At 41.2% G+C, this 20795-nt stretch overlaps 1 protein-coding gene across 7 annotated transcripts in view; it reads right to left on the reverse strand.

Moving 5' to 3' along the window:
• Positions 1-20795, reverse strand: part of LOC128696144 (ras-related protein Rab-30) — a 128990-nt gene that overhangs the window by 21727 nt on the left and 86468 nt on the right. For all 7 annotated transcript variants that reach the window (XM_070094835.1, XM_070094834.1, XM_070094833.1 and 4 more), the window contains one exon: positions 19518-19669. In XM_070094835.1, the coding sequence (XP_069950936.1) occupies positions 19518-19669 (152 nt within the window). The remainder of the gene's footprint in view (positions 1-19517; positions 19670-20795) is intronic.

Raw genomic sequence — 20795 nt, forward strand, 5'->3', positions numbered from 1 at the left:
ACCTCCATGGTTGTATGCAGTGTGTTCAGCACTTGCTGGTGTACCCTACCACCTTGGTTTACTGGAAGCCTTTCTGTCTCCACTGTGAATACCTCGCTAAATTTTGTGCTGAGTTCTTCACATACTTCCAGGTCACTTTTTGTGAGCTTCCCTACTTCCTTCCTCAGCTGATTACCTGGTCCTTGACTGTTGTTTCCCTCCTGATGTGACTGTATAGCAACTTTGGTTCAGATTTGGCTTTTGATGCTATGTCATTCTCGTATTGCTGCTGGGCCTTTTTCTTTATCCATGCACATTTGTTTCTGGTTCTTCGGCTCAACTCTTTGTTTTCTTGAGTCCTTTGCCTTCTATACTATTTCCATGCTCTAGCACACTTGGCTCTGGCCTCTTTGCACCTCCTAGTAAACCACAGGCTCACTCTGGTCTTTCCACTGTTTCTGTTGCCCCTTGGTCAGAAGCAGACTGGATTTTAAAACCAGCCCGGGCATCTGTCACCTGTCAGGTCTGCTCATCAACTGCTGAGGGCCAGAAGCGTGTTTTCATTGATCAACTAAGGTGTGCTCCATTTTCGTTTCTATCTTTGTGCAGTGACCATGGCTTCAGTTTTTCATGAAATTTTTTCAGCTTTTTTTTTTTGTTGTTTTTTTTAAACCCAGCCCAGCAGCCCACCAGGCATTCCCCAAATGCCCATATGGCCAGTCCATTTCTTCCCTTGGTATGAACTTCTCCTCTGTTTTCCTGTACTTTGTGGTCATGTGTTCCATTATTTCATTTACTGCCTTTCCCTTTAGCTCTCTTCCACTGCATCTCATTCAGGAACTGCCTCATACCTGTCTAGTCCTTTTTTTAAAGTTTGCCACTTCACTCTTCACTGTTAACTCTACAAGGTATTCGAAACCAAGGACCACGTGATCACTAGCATCGAGAGGCCTTTCATGCGCAATATCCCCTATGTCTGAGCTGTTCGAGGTGAATACAAGGTCAAGCCCTGCTGGTACATCCTCTCCACTCTCTTTCTCCCCAGTTGTGTCCCTAACATGTTGGTGCATGAGGGCTAGGATGCCTCAAGCATCTTAGCCCTCCATGCTTCTAGTCCATCATGTGGCTATAGGTTTTCTCAGTCTCCATGTGATTGAAATCCCCCAATGACTAGTAACTTTGCCCTACCCCTGTGGGCCCTTCTGGCTACCTCAGCTAGCATATCCACCATTGCGCTGTTGCTCTCATCATACTCTTGGTCTTTGCTGTTCAATGGGTGAGGGGTTGGTGTGAGGAGTGGATAAGTGGATGCATGAGAGGGTTGGTGTGAGAAGTGGGTATAAGTGTACGTTTGCGTGAGCATGGATGGGTGTGTGAGCATGGGTGGGTGGGTACCTGGGTAGGTAGTTAGGTGGATGAATGTGAGAAGGTGGGCAAGTAGGTGGGAGTGCGAGTATAGTAGTGTGTGAAGATAGTGGAGACAGATGAATGGACAGGAACATCTCTCCTGGGCTCCCACACCCATCCATCCACCTCCCTGCCTTAATCCCTCCACCCAACTAACACAATGTAAATAATAAATCAGTACAGATCACTGATGATCTCTCAAAAAGGAGAAAAAAATACACTTCAGTTGTTTATACATGCAGAACTGGAAGCAGTGAAGAATGGAGAGGCCTTCCTTTGTGGCACTGAGCTAGGACTTCCCCCTGTTCTTTCTTTCCCTCTCTTGAAGGACTGTCCCTCACTGGCTGGTGGCTATCCATCCCCCCCACCCACCCTCCTATCCTCCACCCCCCATCTAACACTCAGATTTTTTTTTTTCTTTTTTAACAACTTGCCTGTCTCCCACCGAGGCAGGGTGACCCAAAAAGAAAATACTTTCATTATCATTCAACACTTTCACCTCACTCACACATAATCACTGTTTTTGCAGAGGTGCTCAGAATACAACAACTTAGAAGCATATACGTATAAAGATACACAACATATCCCTCCACACTGCCAATATCCCAAACCCCTCCTTTAAAGTGCAGGCATTGTACTTTCCATTTCCAGGACTCAAGTCCGGCTATATAAAAATAAGCGGTTTCCCTGAATCCCTTCACTAAATATTACCCTGCTCACTCTCCAACAGCTCGTCAAGTCCCAATTACCATTCGTCTCCATTCACTCCTATCTAATACGCTCACTCATGCTTGCTGGAAGTCCAAGCCCCTTGCCCACAAAACCTTCTTTACCCCCTCCTTCCAACCTTTTCGAGGACAACCCCTACCCCGCCTTACTTCCCCTACAGATTTATACGCTCTCCATGTCATTCTACTTTGATCCATTCTTTCTAAATGACCAAACCACCTCAACAACCCCTCTTCAGCCCTCTGACTAAGTAATACTTTTATTAACTCCACACCTTCTCCTAATTTCCACACTCTGAATTTTCTGCATAAGATTTACACCACACATTGCTCTTAGACAGGACATCTCCACTGCCTCCAACTGCCTCCTTGCTGCAGCATTTACAACCCAAGCTTCACACCCATGTAAGAGTGTTGGTACCATTATACTTTCATACATTCCCTTCCTTGCCTCCACAGATAACATTTTTTGTCTCCACATATACCTCAACGCACCACTCTCAGATTACACAACGTAAATATTTCTATAGTTTATCAGTCTTTGCCAAATTAATGTCAGTTCTTTATACATTCATACAAGGTACGTACAAAGCACATACAGGGGTACGTAGAAGGTACATACAAGGTATGTACAAGGTACAGTAGGGCCCCACTCTACGGCGTTTTGCCATTCATACGGCATTCCGTTAACCCTTTGAGGGTTGGTCACGTACAAGTATGTCATTGCAGCCAGGGTCAGTCACATAATTGTATGCCTAAATTCTATTGCCTTCAAATCTAGCGGAAGAAAGCTGGCAGGCCTACATATGAAAGAATGCATCTGTGTGGTCAGTGTGTGCAGTATAAAAAATCCTGAAGCACGCTCTGCATAATGAGAAAAAACTTCGACAGTTTTTGGTTTAAAACAGCAAATTTCTAGTGTATTTTCATATGGTATTTATGGTTGGATTCTTGTTTCCTTGCTCTCATTTGATAGAATGGAACATATATTACAGAATTAGAGATGATTTTGATTGGTTTCACGATGACAAGCACCTTGAAATTGAGCTCAAAGTAGTGGAAATGATTGATTTTTGCTGATGTTCAAGAGTAAATAAATCAAGCACGCGTCCAATACACATCAACTGTTGAGTCTAATATTCTTTCACAAGTGTGCTGATATAATTTATACCTTTTTACAATGATGTAGTAGTATACATAACAGAAAACCTTCTATTTTCTGTGAGAATAAAAATTCAAAATGGAAAGCAAAACTAATTTAAGAGGGGCCTAGAGACATGACTAATGAACAGATAAATTTTTTTTTAGTGCCATGAATGTCTGTCTTGTTTATTCTGGACCCTATTTCGAAATTGGCATCTTTTGAAATTTGTGTGAAATTGCCCAAATTGTCAATTTCTGACCACTTTACTGGGTGGTTGAAATGGGTAAATGGGCAGATTCTTGTACTCAATCAATAGAACAAATGGAGTTCTAGGGAAATAGGTATGAGTTTAATCAACTGCAACATTGGAATTGGCCGAAAATAAGGCTCAATTTGAGACCGCTAACTTCATGAGAGCATAATTCCGTAAGTTTTCCATCAAATTTCATACTTTTGGTGTCATTATGATCGGAAAAAGATTCTCTATCATTGCATAAGAAAAAATAATTTATTTTTTCGAAAAATTTTCGACCCTGAGAACGAGTTTGGGAGAGGGCCTCTCGACCCTCAAAGGGTTAATACAGTGATTTCAAATTATGACCAAAACTTGCTATAAGGTGAGCGGTCTATTCAAATTCAAATTCAAAGTTTATTCTCTATAAAGATTACAATGTTGAATTTACAGAATTTGGTTGTTGTGTGGTTTACATGTAGTTAAATAATGATTACAGAGTGTACCACTAGAACGCCTAGCATGGCTAGGCATTTCGGGCAGACTTAGTTTAATTCTTTATTTTAAAATATTACAAATTATGAGGTAAGTTGGTATTATGGCTAAGTGACTAAATACTAGTTTGTGAGTTTAGCAATGTGAATGCTTTTGTTTTGGCACAGTACATAGTTTCAGTATTGGAGCATCATAGGATTCATTGTTTTAAGATTGAGATTAATATTTCTGTTTATGGTCAAATGGGTGAGTGAGTGTAAGTGTGAACCACCAGGTGGTATTCGTGTAGTTAGTTGATGGGGTTTATGAGGGAGATAAGATGTTTTCTAATGGTAGTTTTGAAGGTGATGAATGTGTCTGCAGTTCTAGAGTTCTCCGGTAGGGTGTTTCAGATTTTAGGGCCTTTGACATACATTGAATTTTTGTAAAGGTTTAGTCGGACATGGGGAATGTCGTAGAGATGTTTGTGTCTGGTGTTATGCCTGTGGGTTCTGTCACAACTATCAAGAAAGCGTTTTAGGTCAACGTTGATATTAAGAGTTTAAGGTCCTGTAGATGTAGATTGCACAGTAGTAAGTGTGGATGTACTGAACAGGGAGTAAGTTTAGATCTATGAAGAGTGGGGGGGGGGGTGTTGCCAGGGATGGGATTTAGTGATTATTCTTACTGCAGCTTTTTGTTGGGTTATAATTGGCTTTAGGTGTGTTGCTGCAGTTGAACCCCAAGCACAAATAGCATAGGTGAGGTATGGATAAATAAGTGAGTGGTATAGTGTGAGAAGGGCATTTTGCGGCACGTGTATCGTATCTTGGAGAGGATCCCAACTGTTTGGGATACTTTTTTGGTTATGTGTTGGATATGGGTGCTGAAATTCAGGTTGTTGTCAAGGTATAGGCCTAGGAATTTGCCCTCATTATGTCTGGTAATTAGAGTGTTGTCGATCTTAATGTTAATTTGTGTATCTCCTGCTCTGCTACCAAACATAATATGATAGGTTTTGTCAGTGTTAAGCGTAAGTTTATTGGCTGTCATCCAAGTCGATATTTTGATCAGCTCCTCGTTAACAATGGTGTTGAGGGTGGCAAGATTAGGGTGAGAGATGACATAAGTCGTGTCGTCAGCAAAGAGAATGGGTTTCAGGTGTTGGGATACGTTTGTTTACATTTTCCGTGAGCACATCTCTATTATGTCTGGAAACTTTCCAAATTTCAGGTGTTTTAAAGTTATTGCTTATTTTATATGTACTCGGATAATTATACTTGTGTACCTGTGCCTAAATACTGTATTAAAAGTCGTACATTACGTTAATATAGACATATCCATTAATCTACGATATTTTTTTCAAAATTATATAATAAACATGCTATGTAACATATAAACATGATAAATACATCCCACAGTAGAATAAATTAACATAAATAAGAGATGTGGTAGCCAGGCAACTTGTAGTCCAACATCAGAGAAAATGTGTACACAATAATATTACTGGGGATAACTAGAAAATTATTCCTTTCGTATGTAAGTTTATTCAGGTATACACAAATACAGTTACACAGATTATCATACATAGCAGCATATGTGTAAAGAATGTAGGATAACCCCCCCCAAAAAAAGTCAGAAAAAGTGACTTAGTATTTCCATATGCCTTCACTCAGAGCATCATTTCTTCTAAAAATGGTGTTGTATGAGAACTGGAGTATTTCTCTATTTATTCTACTGTATCAACATGGAGACAACTTGTACACAATGTAAAGTGTTTGTATGGAAACAAGTCACCGACTTTTTGGGGTTATCCTGGTTCTCTACACATTTGTTGCTATGTATGATAATCTATTTAACTTTGTGTATACCTGAATAAACTTATTATGGTATAATACAAAAAGTGAATTAACAAATGTCAGACGCGTTCACCTGGTTTGTTTACATTACGTGTTGGTGGGGTGGGGCGGGGAGGGCTGCCCTGGCTGGCTACCATACGTCACAAACCCGATTTCCTACAAATAAAACTCACCTTTCACCCTACATTAAGACTACAAATATTTTAAGGTAATTTATGAATGTACTGTATATGTATTTTATCGCTCTGGGAAGCTTTAATTAATTTTTTTTTTTTCAACAAGTCGGCCGTCTCCCACCGAGGCAGGGTGACCCAAAGAGAAAGAAAATCCCCAAAAAGAAAATACTTTCATCATCATTCAACACTTTCACCTCACTCACACATAATCACTGTTTTTATAGAGGTGCCCAGAATACAACAGTTTAGAAGTATACAGTGGACCCTCGACCAATGATGGCATTGTCTAACGTTAAATCTGACTAGCGATACATTTTAACACAAAAATTTTGCCTCGACTAGCGCTGAAAAACTCGACCAACACAATTCGTTCCGTCTGAGACGTGTCCACTTGTGACCAGTGTTTACAAGCCAGCCAGCCACCGCGGTCCCATCCAAACATACAATCGGAACATTTCATATTATCACAGCGTTTTTAGTGAGTGTACCTGCAAAATAAGTCGCCATGGGCCCCAAGAAAGCTTCTAGTGCCAATCCTACAGCAAAAAGGTTGAGAATTACTATGGATATGAAGAAAGAGATCATTGCTAAGTATGAAAGTGGAGTGTGTGTCTCCGAGCTGGCCAGGTTGTGCACAAAACCCCAATCAACCATCGCTACTATTGTGACCAAGGAAATGGCAATCAAGGAAGCTGTTCTTGCCAAAGGCGCAACTATGTTTTCGAAACTGAGATCGCAAGTGATAGATGATATTGAGAGACTGTTATTGGTGTGGATAAATGAAAAACAGATAGCAGGAGATAGCATCTCTCAAGCGATCATATGTGAAAAGGCTAGGAAGTTGCATGATGATTTAATTAGAAAAATGCATGCAACTAGTGGTGATGTGAGTGAATTTAAGGCCAGCAAAGGTTGGTTTGAGAGATTTAAGAATCGTAGTGGCATACATAGTGTGATAAGGCATGGTGAGGCTGCTAGTTTGGACCAAAAAGCAGCTGAAAAATATGTGCAGGAATTCAAGGAGTACATAGACAGTGAAGAATTGAAACCTGAACAAGTGTTTAATTGTGACACTGACAATGTTGTGAAACACTTTAGGAATGTCATAAAGGAACGAGAGGTACAGGCCTCTATGGACAGATATGATGTGCAACAGAGGTCCAGTGACTCTCAAGCTGGTCCTAGTGGCATTAAAAGAAGAAGGGAAGTAACCCCGGAAAAGGACTTGACACCTCAAGTCCTAATGGAAGGGGATTCCCCTTCTAAACACTAACACCATCGACAGTCTCCCCTCCTCCCATCCCATCAATCATCACCAGATCTTCAATAAAGGTAAGTGTCATGTAATTGTGCATGTCTTCTTCAGTTTGTGTGTATTAAAATTAATATTTCATGTAAATTTTTTTTTTTCAATACTTTTGGGTGTCTTGCACGGATTAATTTGATTTCCATTATTTCTTATGGGGAAAATTAACTCGACTAACTATAATTTCGATTAACGATGAGCTCTCAGGAACGGATTAATATCGTTGGTCGAGGGTCCACTGTATATGTATAAAAATACACAATATATCTCTCCAAACTGCCAATATCCCAAACCCCTCCTTTAGAGTGCAGGCATTGTACTTCCCATTTCCAGGACTCAAGTCCGGTTATATAAAATAAATGTCATAGTATATTACGTGTGGGTGGGGTAGGGTGGGCTAACCTGGCTGGCTACCATACGTCACAAACCTGCCTCCCTACAAATAAAACTCACCTTTCACCCTACATTAAGACTACAAATATATTAAGGTAAGTAATGGGTGAACTGTGTGTGTATTTCACTTTTTATTGTTTTTAATGCCTAATTCTATTGCTAACTTAATGTACGTTAGTGTAAACTTGTTATCTGGCATTTATATGCATTTACAAGTGGAAAAAATGGAGTTCTGCTTTCCGGTGATGTCTGCTTTCCGGCAGTAGCCTGGAACCTAACCTGCCATATAAGTGGGGCCCTACTGTACATACAAAGTATATACAAGGTACATACACAGTATGAATGCAACTGTTAAAAAATTATCAGAGATAAAAAAAAAATATTTACAAGTTATCGTTAATAAAAACATCAATGAACAAAATCCAAGATTATGGACTTCATTGCATTTTGTCCGATACTTCCATGTGTCCGGCCAACTTTTTTTTTTAGATGAAATTGCTGAAATCTGTTAATGGGTGGAAGATGGTGGATGGGGTGGGGCAGTGTTGGATGGGGGTGGTAGTGGATGGTGGCAGCAGTGGTGGATGTGAATAGATGGTAACAGTGGATGGGGATGGATGGTGGAGGTGGTGGATAGTGGCGATGTATGGTGGGTGGTGGTGGCAGTGGTGGATGTTAGTAGATGGTGGTGGTGGTAGTGGTGGATGTTAGTAGATGGTGGGGGGTGGCAGTGGTGGATGGTCATTGTAGTAGTAGTAGTGGTGGTGGATGTTAGTAGTATTAGTGGTGGATGGTGGTGGTGGCAGTGGTGGATGGTGGTAGTAGCAGTGGTGGATGGTGAAAGTAGTAGTGGTGGTGATGGATGTTAGTAGATGATGGTGGTGGTGGCAGCAGTGGTGGGTTCGAGTCAAAAAAAAAACTAATGAAAATCAAAATTTTATTTCTTTGTGTAATATGCAAACTGTAGTATACATGTACATAATAAAGTATTGTTAAGCACAAAGAAATACACTAGCATGCTGGAGCACTTTGAGCAGATGGTGGGTGGTGTGTGATGGGTGGTGGGTGGCGAGTGGTTTATGGTAGTAGTGGGTGGTAGCATTTGAGCTGTAATATCGGCATGACTCTGGCAAGACAAAGATAGAGTGAGTGATGGTGAAAGTATTTCTTTCTCAAGTCATCCCACCTTGGTGGGAGACAAACCAGTTAAAAATAAACATTCGTCTGTTGAAATTTATTAAAATTAAATATGTGCTGTTCAATTTCCAAACAATGAACTATGAAAACAAATACAAATAACTTTTTTTGCTTAATCTGACTGTAACCTAGTAATCTGCAACTGCTAGCTGCAAGAAAATGGTGACCCTTTCAATAATGCAATCATCTCAGGAGATCAAGTATATGCTGACACACACACATCAAAATACAAAAGGAAAATAATGACCTGAATAATAAACAAAAGGTACATTAGAAATAGTGCTGGAAGCTGGCTGATAGCTGAGATAGCCATGTTATGCTACACTCAGTAGTAGCCGAGGCAGCCATGTTATGGTATGCCCAGTGATAGCTGAGACAGCCATGTTATGGTACACTCAGTGGTAGCTGAGACAGCCATGTTATGGTACACTCAGTGGTAGCTGAGACAGCCATGTTATGGTACACTCAGTGGTAGCTGAGACAGCCATGTTATGGTACACTCAGTGGTAGCTGAGACAGCCATGTTATGGTACACTCAGTGGTAGCTGAGACAGCCATGTTATGGTACACTCAGTGGTAGCTGAGACAGCCGTGTTATGGTACACTCAGTGGTAGCTGAGACAGCCGTGTTATGGTACACTCAGTGGTAGCTGAGACAGCCATGTTATGGTACACTCAGTGGTAGCTGAGACAGCCATGTTATGGTACACTCAGTGGTAGCTGAGACAGCCATGTTATGGTACACTCGGTAGTAGCTGAGACAGCCATGTTATAGTACACTCAGTAGTAGCTGAGATAGCCATGTTATAATACACTCAGTAGTAGCTGAGATAAACATGTTATAGTACACTCAGTATCTTGAGTAGTTGGGATACACATTATGGGATGAATAAGATGAAGATGAAGAGGATAATGATAAATACTAGTAACCCTTTGACTGTTTCCGACGTATAAATACGTCTTACGAGCCAATGTTTCTGACGTATTTATACGCACAAATTCTAGTGGCTTCAAATCAAGCGGGAAAGGCCTGGTAGGCCTACATGAGAGAGAATGGGTCTCAGTGGTCGGTGTGCACGCTGTGAAAAAAATCTGGGACCCAGCGGTGCATTGTGGGAACGCCATGTTGTTAGTCCATTTTCACCATGCCTCTCGGTAAGAAGTTCCTCACTCCTCGGCGGATTGGAGGTCTTTTGTTCCCAAGTGATAGCTCTAACAGCGATGAAAATGTCAGTGACAGTGAATTCCAGGGTTTTGAAGTGAGTGTTACCGGAAAAAGTGCCCAGGATAACGTAATTAGCAATGAAAACCCAGATGACCCACAACCTTCCACCTCTGGTGCTGGGCCGGCTTGTTCACGTTCACGTTCGCCTGTACCAGGACGAAAAAGGAAACTATTTGGTCGTGTACAACACCCAGATGTTAGCAGTGATAGTGATAGTGATTTCAAGGTCATTGAAAGCAGTTCTAGTGACAGTGAGAGTGAATATTCCCCAGTGAAGCGGCAGTATGTACGACGTAGCATGTGGTCTGGTAGTGTTTCATATGTTGTTCCAAGGGGAAGGAGAAACTCTGGGAGCACATCCCGTGGCCCTACACCACGACCTGATAGTGAAGATGACGATATTGTAACGATGGGTATGAATGATGTGAGTGATGGAGCAGGCAGTGGTGGTGATAGTGAGGGTGGCACGGCCCATGTGGCACCATCAGCGGGCCACGCTACTACCCCCGCTGCTGACTCTGCACAACAACCAGCCTCACCCTACCCCACACTCCCACAACCTGCACAACCACAACCACGGTACAATATCCAGACCCCACCAGCAGACCGCATCTGGGATTGGCAGGACGGTGACGAGTTTGTTCCCAGTCCCCATGACTTTGATGAAACACAAAGTGGAATAAAGCCATCTTGTCCACTTGGGAACAATGCCAGTGAACTGGACTGCTTTGAGTTATTCTTCGATGAACCCCTGATGGACATCATTGTCAGGGAAACAAACACATACTCTGATTACACCATGGCAAATACAATTCTCTCACCAAAATCACGGCTACACAAGTGGAAGGAGACAACTGTGGCAGAGATGTACCTGTTTTTTGCCACAATAATGCTTATGCCACATGTGTATAAGCACACAGTCACCACATACTGGGCAACAGAACGCCTGATTTCAACTCCAGATTTTAGTGACATAGGTGTCAATCGTTTCCTGATACTGTTACGTATGTTACACTTTTCAGACAAAACCAGGCCTGACAGAAGTTACAGGTTATATAAGATCAGAAATGTGTTTATGTACCTGAAACAAAAGTGCTGCATGTATTTTTATCCCTTCAGGAAGCTTGTTATTGATGAGTCTTTGATTTTATTCAAAGGAAGACTCTCATTCAAACAATATATACCAAGCAAGAGGAAACACTTTGGTATAAAGCTATTTGTACTGTGTGATTGCAGAAGTGGTCTTGTTTTAGATATCATTGTGTACACTGGCAGTAATACTTTGAGAGATACCATGAAGTTATTGGGTATCTCTGGTGATGTGGTTCGAACAATGATGGAACCATATCTTGGTAAGGAGCATATGTTATTTACTGATAACTGGTACACAAGCCCCTTACTCAGTGATTTCTTGTGAGTGAACTTGACAGACGTGTGTGGCACAGTGCGTCATAATCGTAAACATATTCCGAGGTTTGACGCTGGCACTCGCAGAGGTGAGGTGCAAGCCTTTGCTGCCAATGACATCATGGCATTTCGGTGGCATGACAAACATGATGTCACATTGTTGACATCGGTTCACAGAAACGAAATGGTACCCAGTGGCAGGGACAACAGAGACCAATGAACCCATTCTAAAGCCTGCAGCTGTCATGGACTACAACCTCAACATGCGCTTAGTGGACAAATGTGACACGCAGATTGGGTTTGCAGACTGTGTACGCAAGAGTTATAAGTGGTATATCAAACTTTTTTTCCATCTTGTTGATATCTCTATGCTAAATGCTTATAACATATACAAGTTGAAGACCAACAAAACACCAAAATATGGTGAATTTTGCCTGTCAGTAATCAGACAAATAATTGCAAAGTACCAAGGAGCAACTCCTGCAATAGACCAGCGCCCACAGACGTCATCTCGTTTCAGGCCTGGTGATCACTACCCCATACAACTGCCTCCTACTACTGCCAAGAAAAATGCTCAGAAGAGGTGTTATGTATGTATGCATACCACAAAACGCCCACAAACACGCAGAGACACTCGTTTTATGTGTGAGGAGTGTGAAGTGCCCCTCTGCATATACCCATGTTTCAAAGAGTTCCACAAGCTGCAGCAGTTCTAGGAACGTGTTTAGTGACTGTACATATGTATATATATTATGGAACAATAGTAATAAATATTGTTTTGTATTGTTTGTTTGTGTAAACAAAGTGTATACACAAACTAATAGTGATAAAGTTTGTTCTGTTATTGTGTTGTAAACAATGAGTGTATATTTGAAGAATGCACCTTACATTGATCTCACAGGTCACATAAGTTACCTGGAACAGAAAAATATTGAAAAATGCAAGAAACCTTTGAATTAGAGTAAATAAAAGAATACCGGGTGGGCGGCAGTCGCCACTGTTGCCGTACGCACGTCACTTTCTGCAAACTTTGCGGCTCTATATCTCGGTAAGTACTGATGGCAAAAAAAATTTTTTAGGCTTAAAACACTCACAAAAATATTCCTAACATTTTCATAAGAAAAAATCATTTTTTTTTTTCGAATATTTGGCGACATAGAATGACAATTTCAGAGAGGGGCCTGAAACAGTCAAAGAGTTAATATGATAAAGCACTAAGACAATAGTGAAGTAAATTAACTCATTACTTTTAGCATCTCACTAAATATTACACTATGGGTTCCAAGAATCTCATAATGTGAACTAGAAGGTAGCACCATAATGCACAAACTTATGTACACAGCTTAAAGTTGATAATATAACTGATACGATGGCCTTGTTCCATGGGCCTCGGTATGGCGGCCTCGTCCCATGAGTCTCGGTACGGCGGCCTCGTCCCACGAGCCTCAGCATGACGGCCTCGTCCCACAAGCCTCGGCATGATGGCCTCGTCCCACGAGCCTCGGCATGATGGCCTCGTCCCATGAGCCTCGGTACAGCAGCCTCGTCCGACGAGCCCTGGTACGATGACCTCAGTACAACAGCCTCTGTACAACAGCCTCTGTACAACAGCCTCTGTACAACAGCCTCGGTACAACAGCCTCGGTACAACAGCCTCGGTACAACAACCTCGGTACAACAACCTCGGTACAACAACCTCGGTACAACAACCTCGGTACAACAACCTCGGTACAACAACCTCAGAATAACTCAAAATTAGAAAAATCCACTATGTAATTGTATTTTAACATTTATTAGGGTATACCTGTGGGATGTGTGCACTGTGCAATACTATATACAGTGGACACCCTGTTATCGGCCAGTTTGGTTATCGGCCAACTCGGTTATCGGCCAGTTTTTCGGCGCCCGGTTATCGGTCGTTTGCTCGGTTATCGGCCATTTGGGACACATCCATCCGCCGGCTGGGGCTGCTTGCGCATCAGTTTGGCTTTGTCTCTCGGTGACTGAGGAAGCTTCTGCTTATACATCCAAACATTTTGCTTATTTCCCATTGTAGTTTGTGTTATTTTTGCAGTGCAACTGTGAAATAAGGAACCATGGCTCCAAAGAAAGTTCCTGTGGCAAAAAAAGTGAGAAACACCATGGAATTTAAGCGTGAAGTGATACAAAAGTTTGAAAGTGGTATGAAGGTGGTGGAACTTGCCAGGATGTACAGCAAGAATAAATCAACAATTACATCCATCATGGCAAAGAAAGAACAAATCAAAGATGCTAATGTTGCAAAAGGAGTAACCTGTCTAACTAAACAAAGGCCACCAATAATGGAAGAGATGGAAAAATTATTATTATTGTGGATTAAGGAAAAAGAATTAGTGGAAGACAGTGTTATGGAGTCTATTATTTGTGAGAAGGCCAGGCAGTTGCATGAGGATCTTGCAAAGAAAATGCTTGGAACAAGTGCTGCAATTTGTGAATTTAGGGCCAGCAAAGGATGTTTTGATAGATTTAAGAAGCATATTGGCATACACAGTGTTGTAAGGCATGGTGAGGCTGCAAGTTCTGACAAATGTGTGGCTGAAAAGTATGTTCATGAATTCCAGGACTATGTAAAGGCTGAAGGATTCGAAACCCAACAAGTGTTCAATTGTGATGAAACAGGCCTGTTTTGGAAGAAAATGCCAAACAGGACCTACATTACCCAGGAGGAAAGGGCGCTGCCAGAACACAAGCCTATGAAAGACAGGCTTACATTTTGTTGTGTGGTAATGCTAGTGGAGATTTCAAAGTGAAGCCTTTACTCATGTATCACTCAGAAGATCCCAGAGTGTTCAAGAAAAACAATGTCATGAAGAATAGATTGTGTGTGATGTGGAAAGTTAATCATAAGGCATGGGTCACAAGGCAAATTTTCGAAGAGTGGGTTAAAGATGTGTTTGGCCCAAGTGTGAAAAAATACCTCCTGGAAAAGAAATTTCCACTCACTTGCCCCCTGTTACTGGAGAATGCTCCTGCACATCCTCCAGACATGCAAGACCAAGTGTTTAGGGACTTCAATTTCATCAGGGACTTCAATTTCATCACAGTGAAGTTCTTGCCTGCTAACACCACTTCTCTCCTCCAGCCCATGAACCAGCAGGCCATTTCTAACTTTAAAAAACTCTACACAAAAGCAGTGTTTCAAAAGTGCTTTGAAGTGACATCAGACACTCAGTTGACCCTAAGACAGTTCTGGAGGAATCACTTCACTATCCTCCACTGCATAAGCCTTATAGGTAAGGCTTGGGAGGGAGTGATTTCCAGGACTTTGAACTCTGCTTGGAGAAAACTGTGGCCAGATTGTTTCCAAAAAAGGGATTTTGAAGGGTTTGAGGCTGACCCTGACATTGCTGACCCTGTGGACTCTCTTGTGGCACTGGGGAAGTCCCTGGGGTTGGAGGTGAGTGGCAAGGATGTGGAAGAGTTGGTGGAGGACCACAGGGAAGAGCTAACCACTGAAGAGCTGCAAGAGCTTCATCTCAAGCAGCAACAGACTGCAGCTGAGGAACTTGCTTCAGAGGAGGAGGAAGAGGGAGTGAAGGAGGTGCCTTCTTCAGAGATTAAAGAGGTGTGTGCAATGTGCACTAGGGTACAAGCTTTTATAGAGAAACACCACCCTGACAAAGCTGAAACAAGCCATATCTGCAACATGTTTAGTGACAAAACCCTGTCCCACTTCAGGGAAATCTTAGAGTCACCAGAAACAGATTACTCTGGACAGTTATTTTGTGAGACAGGGGTCCAGTGACTCTCAAGCTGGTCCTAGTGGCATTAAAAGACAGAGAAGGGAAGTAACCCCAGAGAAGGCTTTGCTACCTAAAGTCTTTATGGAAGGGAACCCTCTTTTCTCCTCCCTATCTTCCAGAAACCAGCATTAGCCTTCAATAAATGTATGTAAAGCTTACATAATTATTAAAAAAAATTATTTTTTTGTGAATATTTTTCTTTGGAATGGATTAATTGTATTTCCATTAATTCTTATGGGAAATATTAATTCGGTTTTCAGCAATTTCGGTTATCGGCCGACCTTCTGGAATGGATTGTGGCCGATAGCCGGGGGTCCACTGTATTAGGTATACAGTAGGTTACTTTAGTTCTTCTGTTTGCTATTTTTTAACATTTCTCTAATTTATATCTAGGGTTTACTGTACCATGGAATAAATGTAAAAACACTATTTCGAAAGTTGTATGCTCAGTATTACAAAAGCAATAGCCAATATTATAAAAGTAATGCTCAGTACAGGTCTCCCTCAACATTCGCATTTTCCACTTTCGCGGGCTTAGAACATTCATGAATTCCCAGCTGCCCAATCATATTTAAAACATGTCATTACATATGTTAGGAATTGTGGCAGTGGCAGAGTCTGTTTGGAGATAGTCCTTCAATATGACACTAATATCAATTCTATGGCTTATTTATCTATCACAATTCATCTAATATGACATAATAAACAATAATAATCACATAGAAACATGACATATACTCTAGAATGAATAAAATATGTCATTAAGTGGGTGTATAAGGGACACTGAGACATAAGGCCTTACATAGTGGTGGTGGAGGCGGCAGCAGAGACTAGAGACGGCGGTGTTGTCAGTTGTCCTCTATAACTCCAACAACATTGGAGGAATGAGGTTCGTACTGTCCTTTTTCTATCAATTAATCGCTTAACTTACTTGCTACACTGTTAATGCTACACTTTATCACTGGCTGGCGCTATAGCCTTTATCAACTTCTGCTGCTTTAGTATCGTACATATCGTAGAATCACTAAAGGCAGCACATTCTCTCCTCTCTCTTCCTCCTCCACTATGGTACTTTGCTACGAGTTCTTTCTTGAATTCTGTAGTTTTTCTCATCTTCTTTACCAAAAGACTGACACTAGTACAATATTTTACAATGTTTTCATGTTTTTTATGATTGTTCATGGTTCAATAGGTTAAGGAAGCAGTATTGTATTATATTTCCCTACAATATACAGTGGACCCCCGCATAACGATGGCATCACATAGCGATTATTTCGCATACCGCTTACTTTAATCGCAAAATTTTTGCCACGCATACCGATTAAAAACCCACTCACCGATTCTCGTCCGAGACGCGTCCAATGTGCGCCCTCAGCCAGCCTCACATGTGCCGCCCATGCCATTGTTTACCAGCCAGCCTCCGCGGTAACATCCAAGCATACACTCGGAATATTTCGTATTATTACAGTGTTTTCGGTGCTGTTTCTGGAAAATAAGTGACCATGGGCCCCAAGAAAGCTTCTAGTGCCAACCCTACACCAATAAGGGTGAGAATTCCCATTGAAATGAAGAAAGAGATCATTGATAAGTATGAAAGTGGAGTGCGTATCGCCGACCTAGTCAAGTTGTACAAGAAACCCCAATCAACCATCGCTACTATTGTGGGCACCAAAAAGACAATCAAGGAAGCTGTTCTTGCCAAAGGTTTAACTGTGTTTTCGAAACAAAGATCGCAAGTGATGGAAGATGTTGAGAGACTCTTATTGGTGTGGATAAATGAAAAACAGCTAGCAGGAGATAGCGTCTCTCAAGCGATCATATGTGAAAAGGCTAGGAAGTTGCATGAGGATTTAATTAAAAAAATGCCTGCAACTAGTGATGATGTGAGTGAATTTAAGGCCAGCAAAGGTTGGTTTGAGAGATTTAAGAAGCGTAGTGGCATCCATAGTGTGATAAGGCATGGTGAGGCTGCCAGTTCGGACCAAAAAGCGGCTGAAAAATATGTGCAGGAATTCAAGGAGTACATAGAAACTGAAGGACTGAAACCTGAACAAGTGTTTAATTGTGATGAAACAGGCCTGTTCTGGAAGAAAATGCCAAGCAGGACCTACATTACTCAGGAGGAAAAGGCACTCCCAGGACATAAGCCTATGAAAGACAGGCTTACTCTTCTCATGTGTGCCAATGCTACTGGTGATTGCAAAGTGAAGCCTTTATTAGTGTATCACTCTGAAACTCCCAGAGCGTTCAGGCAAAAGAATGTCCTCAAGGATAATTTGTGTGTGCTGTGGAGGGCAAACAGTAAGGCATGGGTCACTAGGGAATTTTTCTATAACTGGTTACACCATGCATTTGCCCCCAATGTGAAAGATTACCTAACTGAAAAGAAATTAGAACTTAAGTGCCTCCTGGTGTTAGACAATGCCCCTGGTCATCCTACAGACGTGGCAGAGCGACTTTATGGGGACATGAGCTTCATTAAGGTGAAGTTTTTGCCTCCTAATACCACTCCTCTCCTGCAGCCCATGGACCAGCAGGTTATTTCCAACTTCAAGAAACTGTACACAAAAGCTCTGTTTGAAAGGTGCTTTGTAATGACCTCAGAAACTCAACTGACTCTAAGAGAGTTTTGGAGAGATCACTTTAATATCCTCAATTGTGTAAACCTTATAGGTAAGGCTTGGGAGGAAGTGACTAAGAGGACCTTGAACTCTGCTTGGAAGAAACTGTGGCCAGAATGTGTAGACAAAAGGGATTTTGAAGGGTTTGAGGCTAACCCTGAGAGGATTATGCCAGTTGAGGAATCCATTGTGGCATTGGGAAAGTCCTTGGGGTTGGAGGTTAGTGGGGAGGATGTGGAAGAGTTGGTGGAGGAGGACAATGAAGAACTAACCACTGATGAGCTGATAGATCAACTTCAAGAGCAAGAGGCCAGACCTGGGGAAACTGGTTCAGAGGAGGGGAGAGAGAAATTGAAGAAGTTGCCTACTACAAAGATAAAGGAAATCTGTGCAAAGTGGCTTGAAGTGCAAACCTTCATGGATGAAAATCACCCTCACACAGCTATTGCAAGCCGTGTTGGCAACCTGTACACTGACAATGTTGTGAAACACTTTAGGGAAGTCATAAAGGAACGAACCTAGGTAGTAGGTTGGTAGACAGCAACCGCCCAGGGAGGTACTACCGTCCTGCCAAGTGGTTGTAAAACGAAAGCCTGTAATTGTTTTACATGATGGTAGGATTGCTGGTGTCTTTTTTCTGTCTCATAAACATGCAAGATTTCAGGTACGTCTTGCTACTTCTACTTACACTTAGGTCACACTACACATACATGTACAAGCATATGTATACACACCCCTCTGGGTTTTCTTCTATTTTCTTACTAGCTCTTGTTCTTGTTTATTTCCTCTTATCTCCATGGGGAAGTGGAACAGAATTCTTCCTCCGTAAGCTATGCGTGTTGTAAGAGGCGACTAAAATGCCAGGAGCAAGGGGCTAGTAACCCCTTCTCCTGTATATATTACTAAATATGAAAGGAGAAACTTTTGTTTTTCCTTTTGGGCCACCCCACCTCGGTGGGATACGGCTGGTGTGTTGAAAAAAAAAAGAAAGAAAAATAAAGGAACGAGAGGTACAGGCCACTATGGACAGATATCTTGTGCGACAGAAGTCCAGTGACTCTGAAGCTGGCCCTAGTGGCATTAAAAGAAGGGAAGTAACCCCAGAAAAGGACTTGCTACCTCAAGTCCTAATGGAAGGGGATTCCTCTTCTAAACAGTAAGAAGATAATGCTCTCCCCTCCTCCCATCCCATCAATCATCACCAGATCTTCAATAAAAGTAAGTGTCATGTAAGTGTGCATGCCTTTTTCAGTTTGTGTGTATTAAAATTAACATTTCATGTGGTAAAAAAATTTTTTTTTCATGCTTTTGGGTGTCTTGCACGGATTAATTTTATTTCCATTATTTCTTATGGGGAAAATTCATTCACATAACGATTATTTCGCATAACAATTACCCCTCTTGCACAGATTAAAATCGTTAACCGGGGGTCCACTGTATTGGGGCACCAAACACTCGCAATTTTTCAACATTCACAAGGTTCTTGATCCCCTAACCCTCGCGAATGTTGAGGGAGACCTATATTAAAGTAATCAAAGGTTTACACTTTTCAATACAAAATATATGGCTAATATTGGGTGCTGTTACCTGCGTAAGTTCCTTGGCGATTTCAATAAACAGTTTCTCTACATTGTCGGCTTCTTTAGCAGAAGTCTCAATGAAATACATGTTGTGGCGGTGGGCAAACTCTTCACCCACATGTGTGGGAAGCTCTCGATCTTCTCGGTCTGTTTTGTTTCCTAATGTTGAGCAAATGTTAGTTGGTTAATAATCTAATAAAAACAAACTATCCTCTAGGGCAGAGCTTCTCAAACTAACTGATGTGGCAGACTGGCAACTTGTTTTTCAGACTATCAAGGATTGGTATTGGATTGCCAACTTTGGAATACCAACATAAGACTAATTACAAGATTATACATTTTCCTTGAAGATATTAAAAAAAAAAAAAAATATTGCAATCTCTTATGAAAACCATAGCAATAATATTTATTTAACATACATTTTAAAACACCTAACCATGACTAGTGTGAAAAGTTAGCCTGTTCTTATTTACTGTAACTGGTTGCAAACCAGTGATGCTGCAGACTGGTGATTAGCAGCCTATGGCCCGAAAGCAGTTCACAGACTACCACTTTGAGAAGCATTGCTCCAGGATATCAAAAAATTCACAAGATTCACATTGTTATTTGAGTATATCTGAATCTCGTGAGGCTTTGTCAACTCATGCACTAACACCCATTATTTTATATAGAGCAAGGATAAGACAGGTTATAATTACTATTAATTATCATTATTAAAGCCATGTTAGTATTCCAATTCAATTATTAAATGGTATGAAAGAGCATCCACTAGTGGCATACAAATTTTAGTACGTACAGTTGTACTTATCAGTTATGTTAGTAATACAGTAAATTAATTGTGTGAAGGAAGCTTTCTCACCTGCTACCAACTGTAGAAGAATATATTAATTTCAAAAATATATTAAAATAAATTAATTATAAATAATAACATCTGAATTAACATTAAAAATGTTCCTTATAAATTAAATAAAATGAACATATTGTATGCTGTTTTCAATGAAGCAAAATACAAAAAACAGCAATTTATTGTATAGATAATGAACCTTGTTTACTTCACAGATGATGACATGCTATGTACCAGGTATGAACAAAGCTCAAGCTGGGCCTTCATACAGACAGAGAATGGTAAAGACAATAAGAACATGCACGAGACAGCCTCCACATACATGCTCCATGCAACTAGCCATTCTAAATTCACTCAATCCCACACATTTTTGTTCTATTATGAAGAACCTTATTACCCCCTCTTGCCCTCCCACCCCACACACAATGAAATTGGCAAATA

This window comes from Cherax quadricarinatus, chromosome 48 (assembly GCF_038502225.1).
Source record: "Cherax quadricarinatus isolate ZL_2023a chromosome 48, ASM3850222v1, whole genome shotgun sequence".
NCBI classification, from domain to species: domain Eukaryota; kingdom Metazoa; phylum Arthropoda; class Malacostraca; order Decapoda; family Parastacidae; genus Cherax; species Cherax quadricarinatus.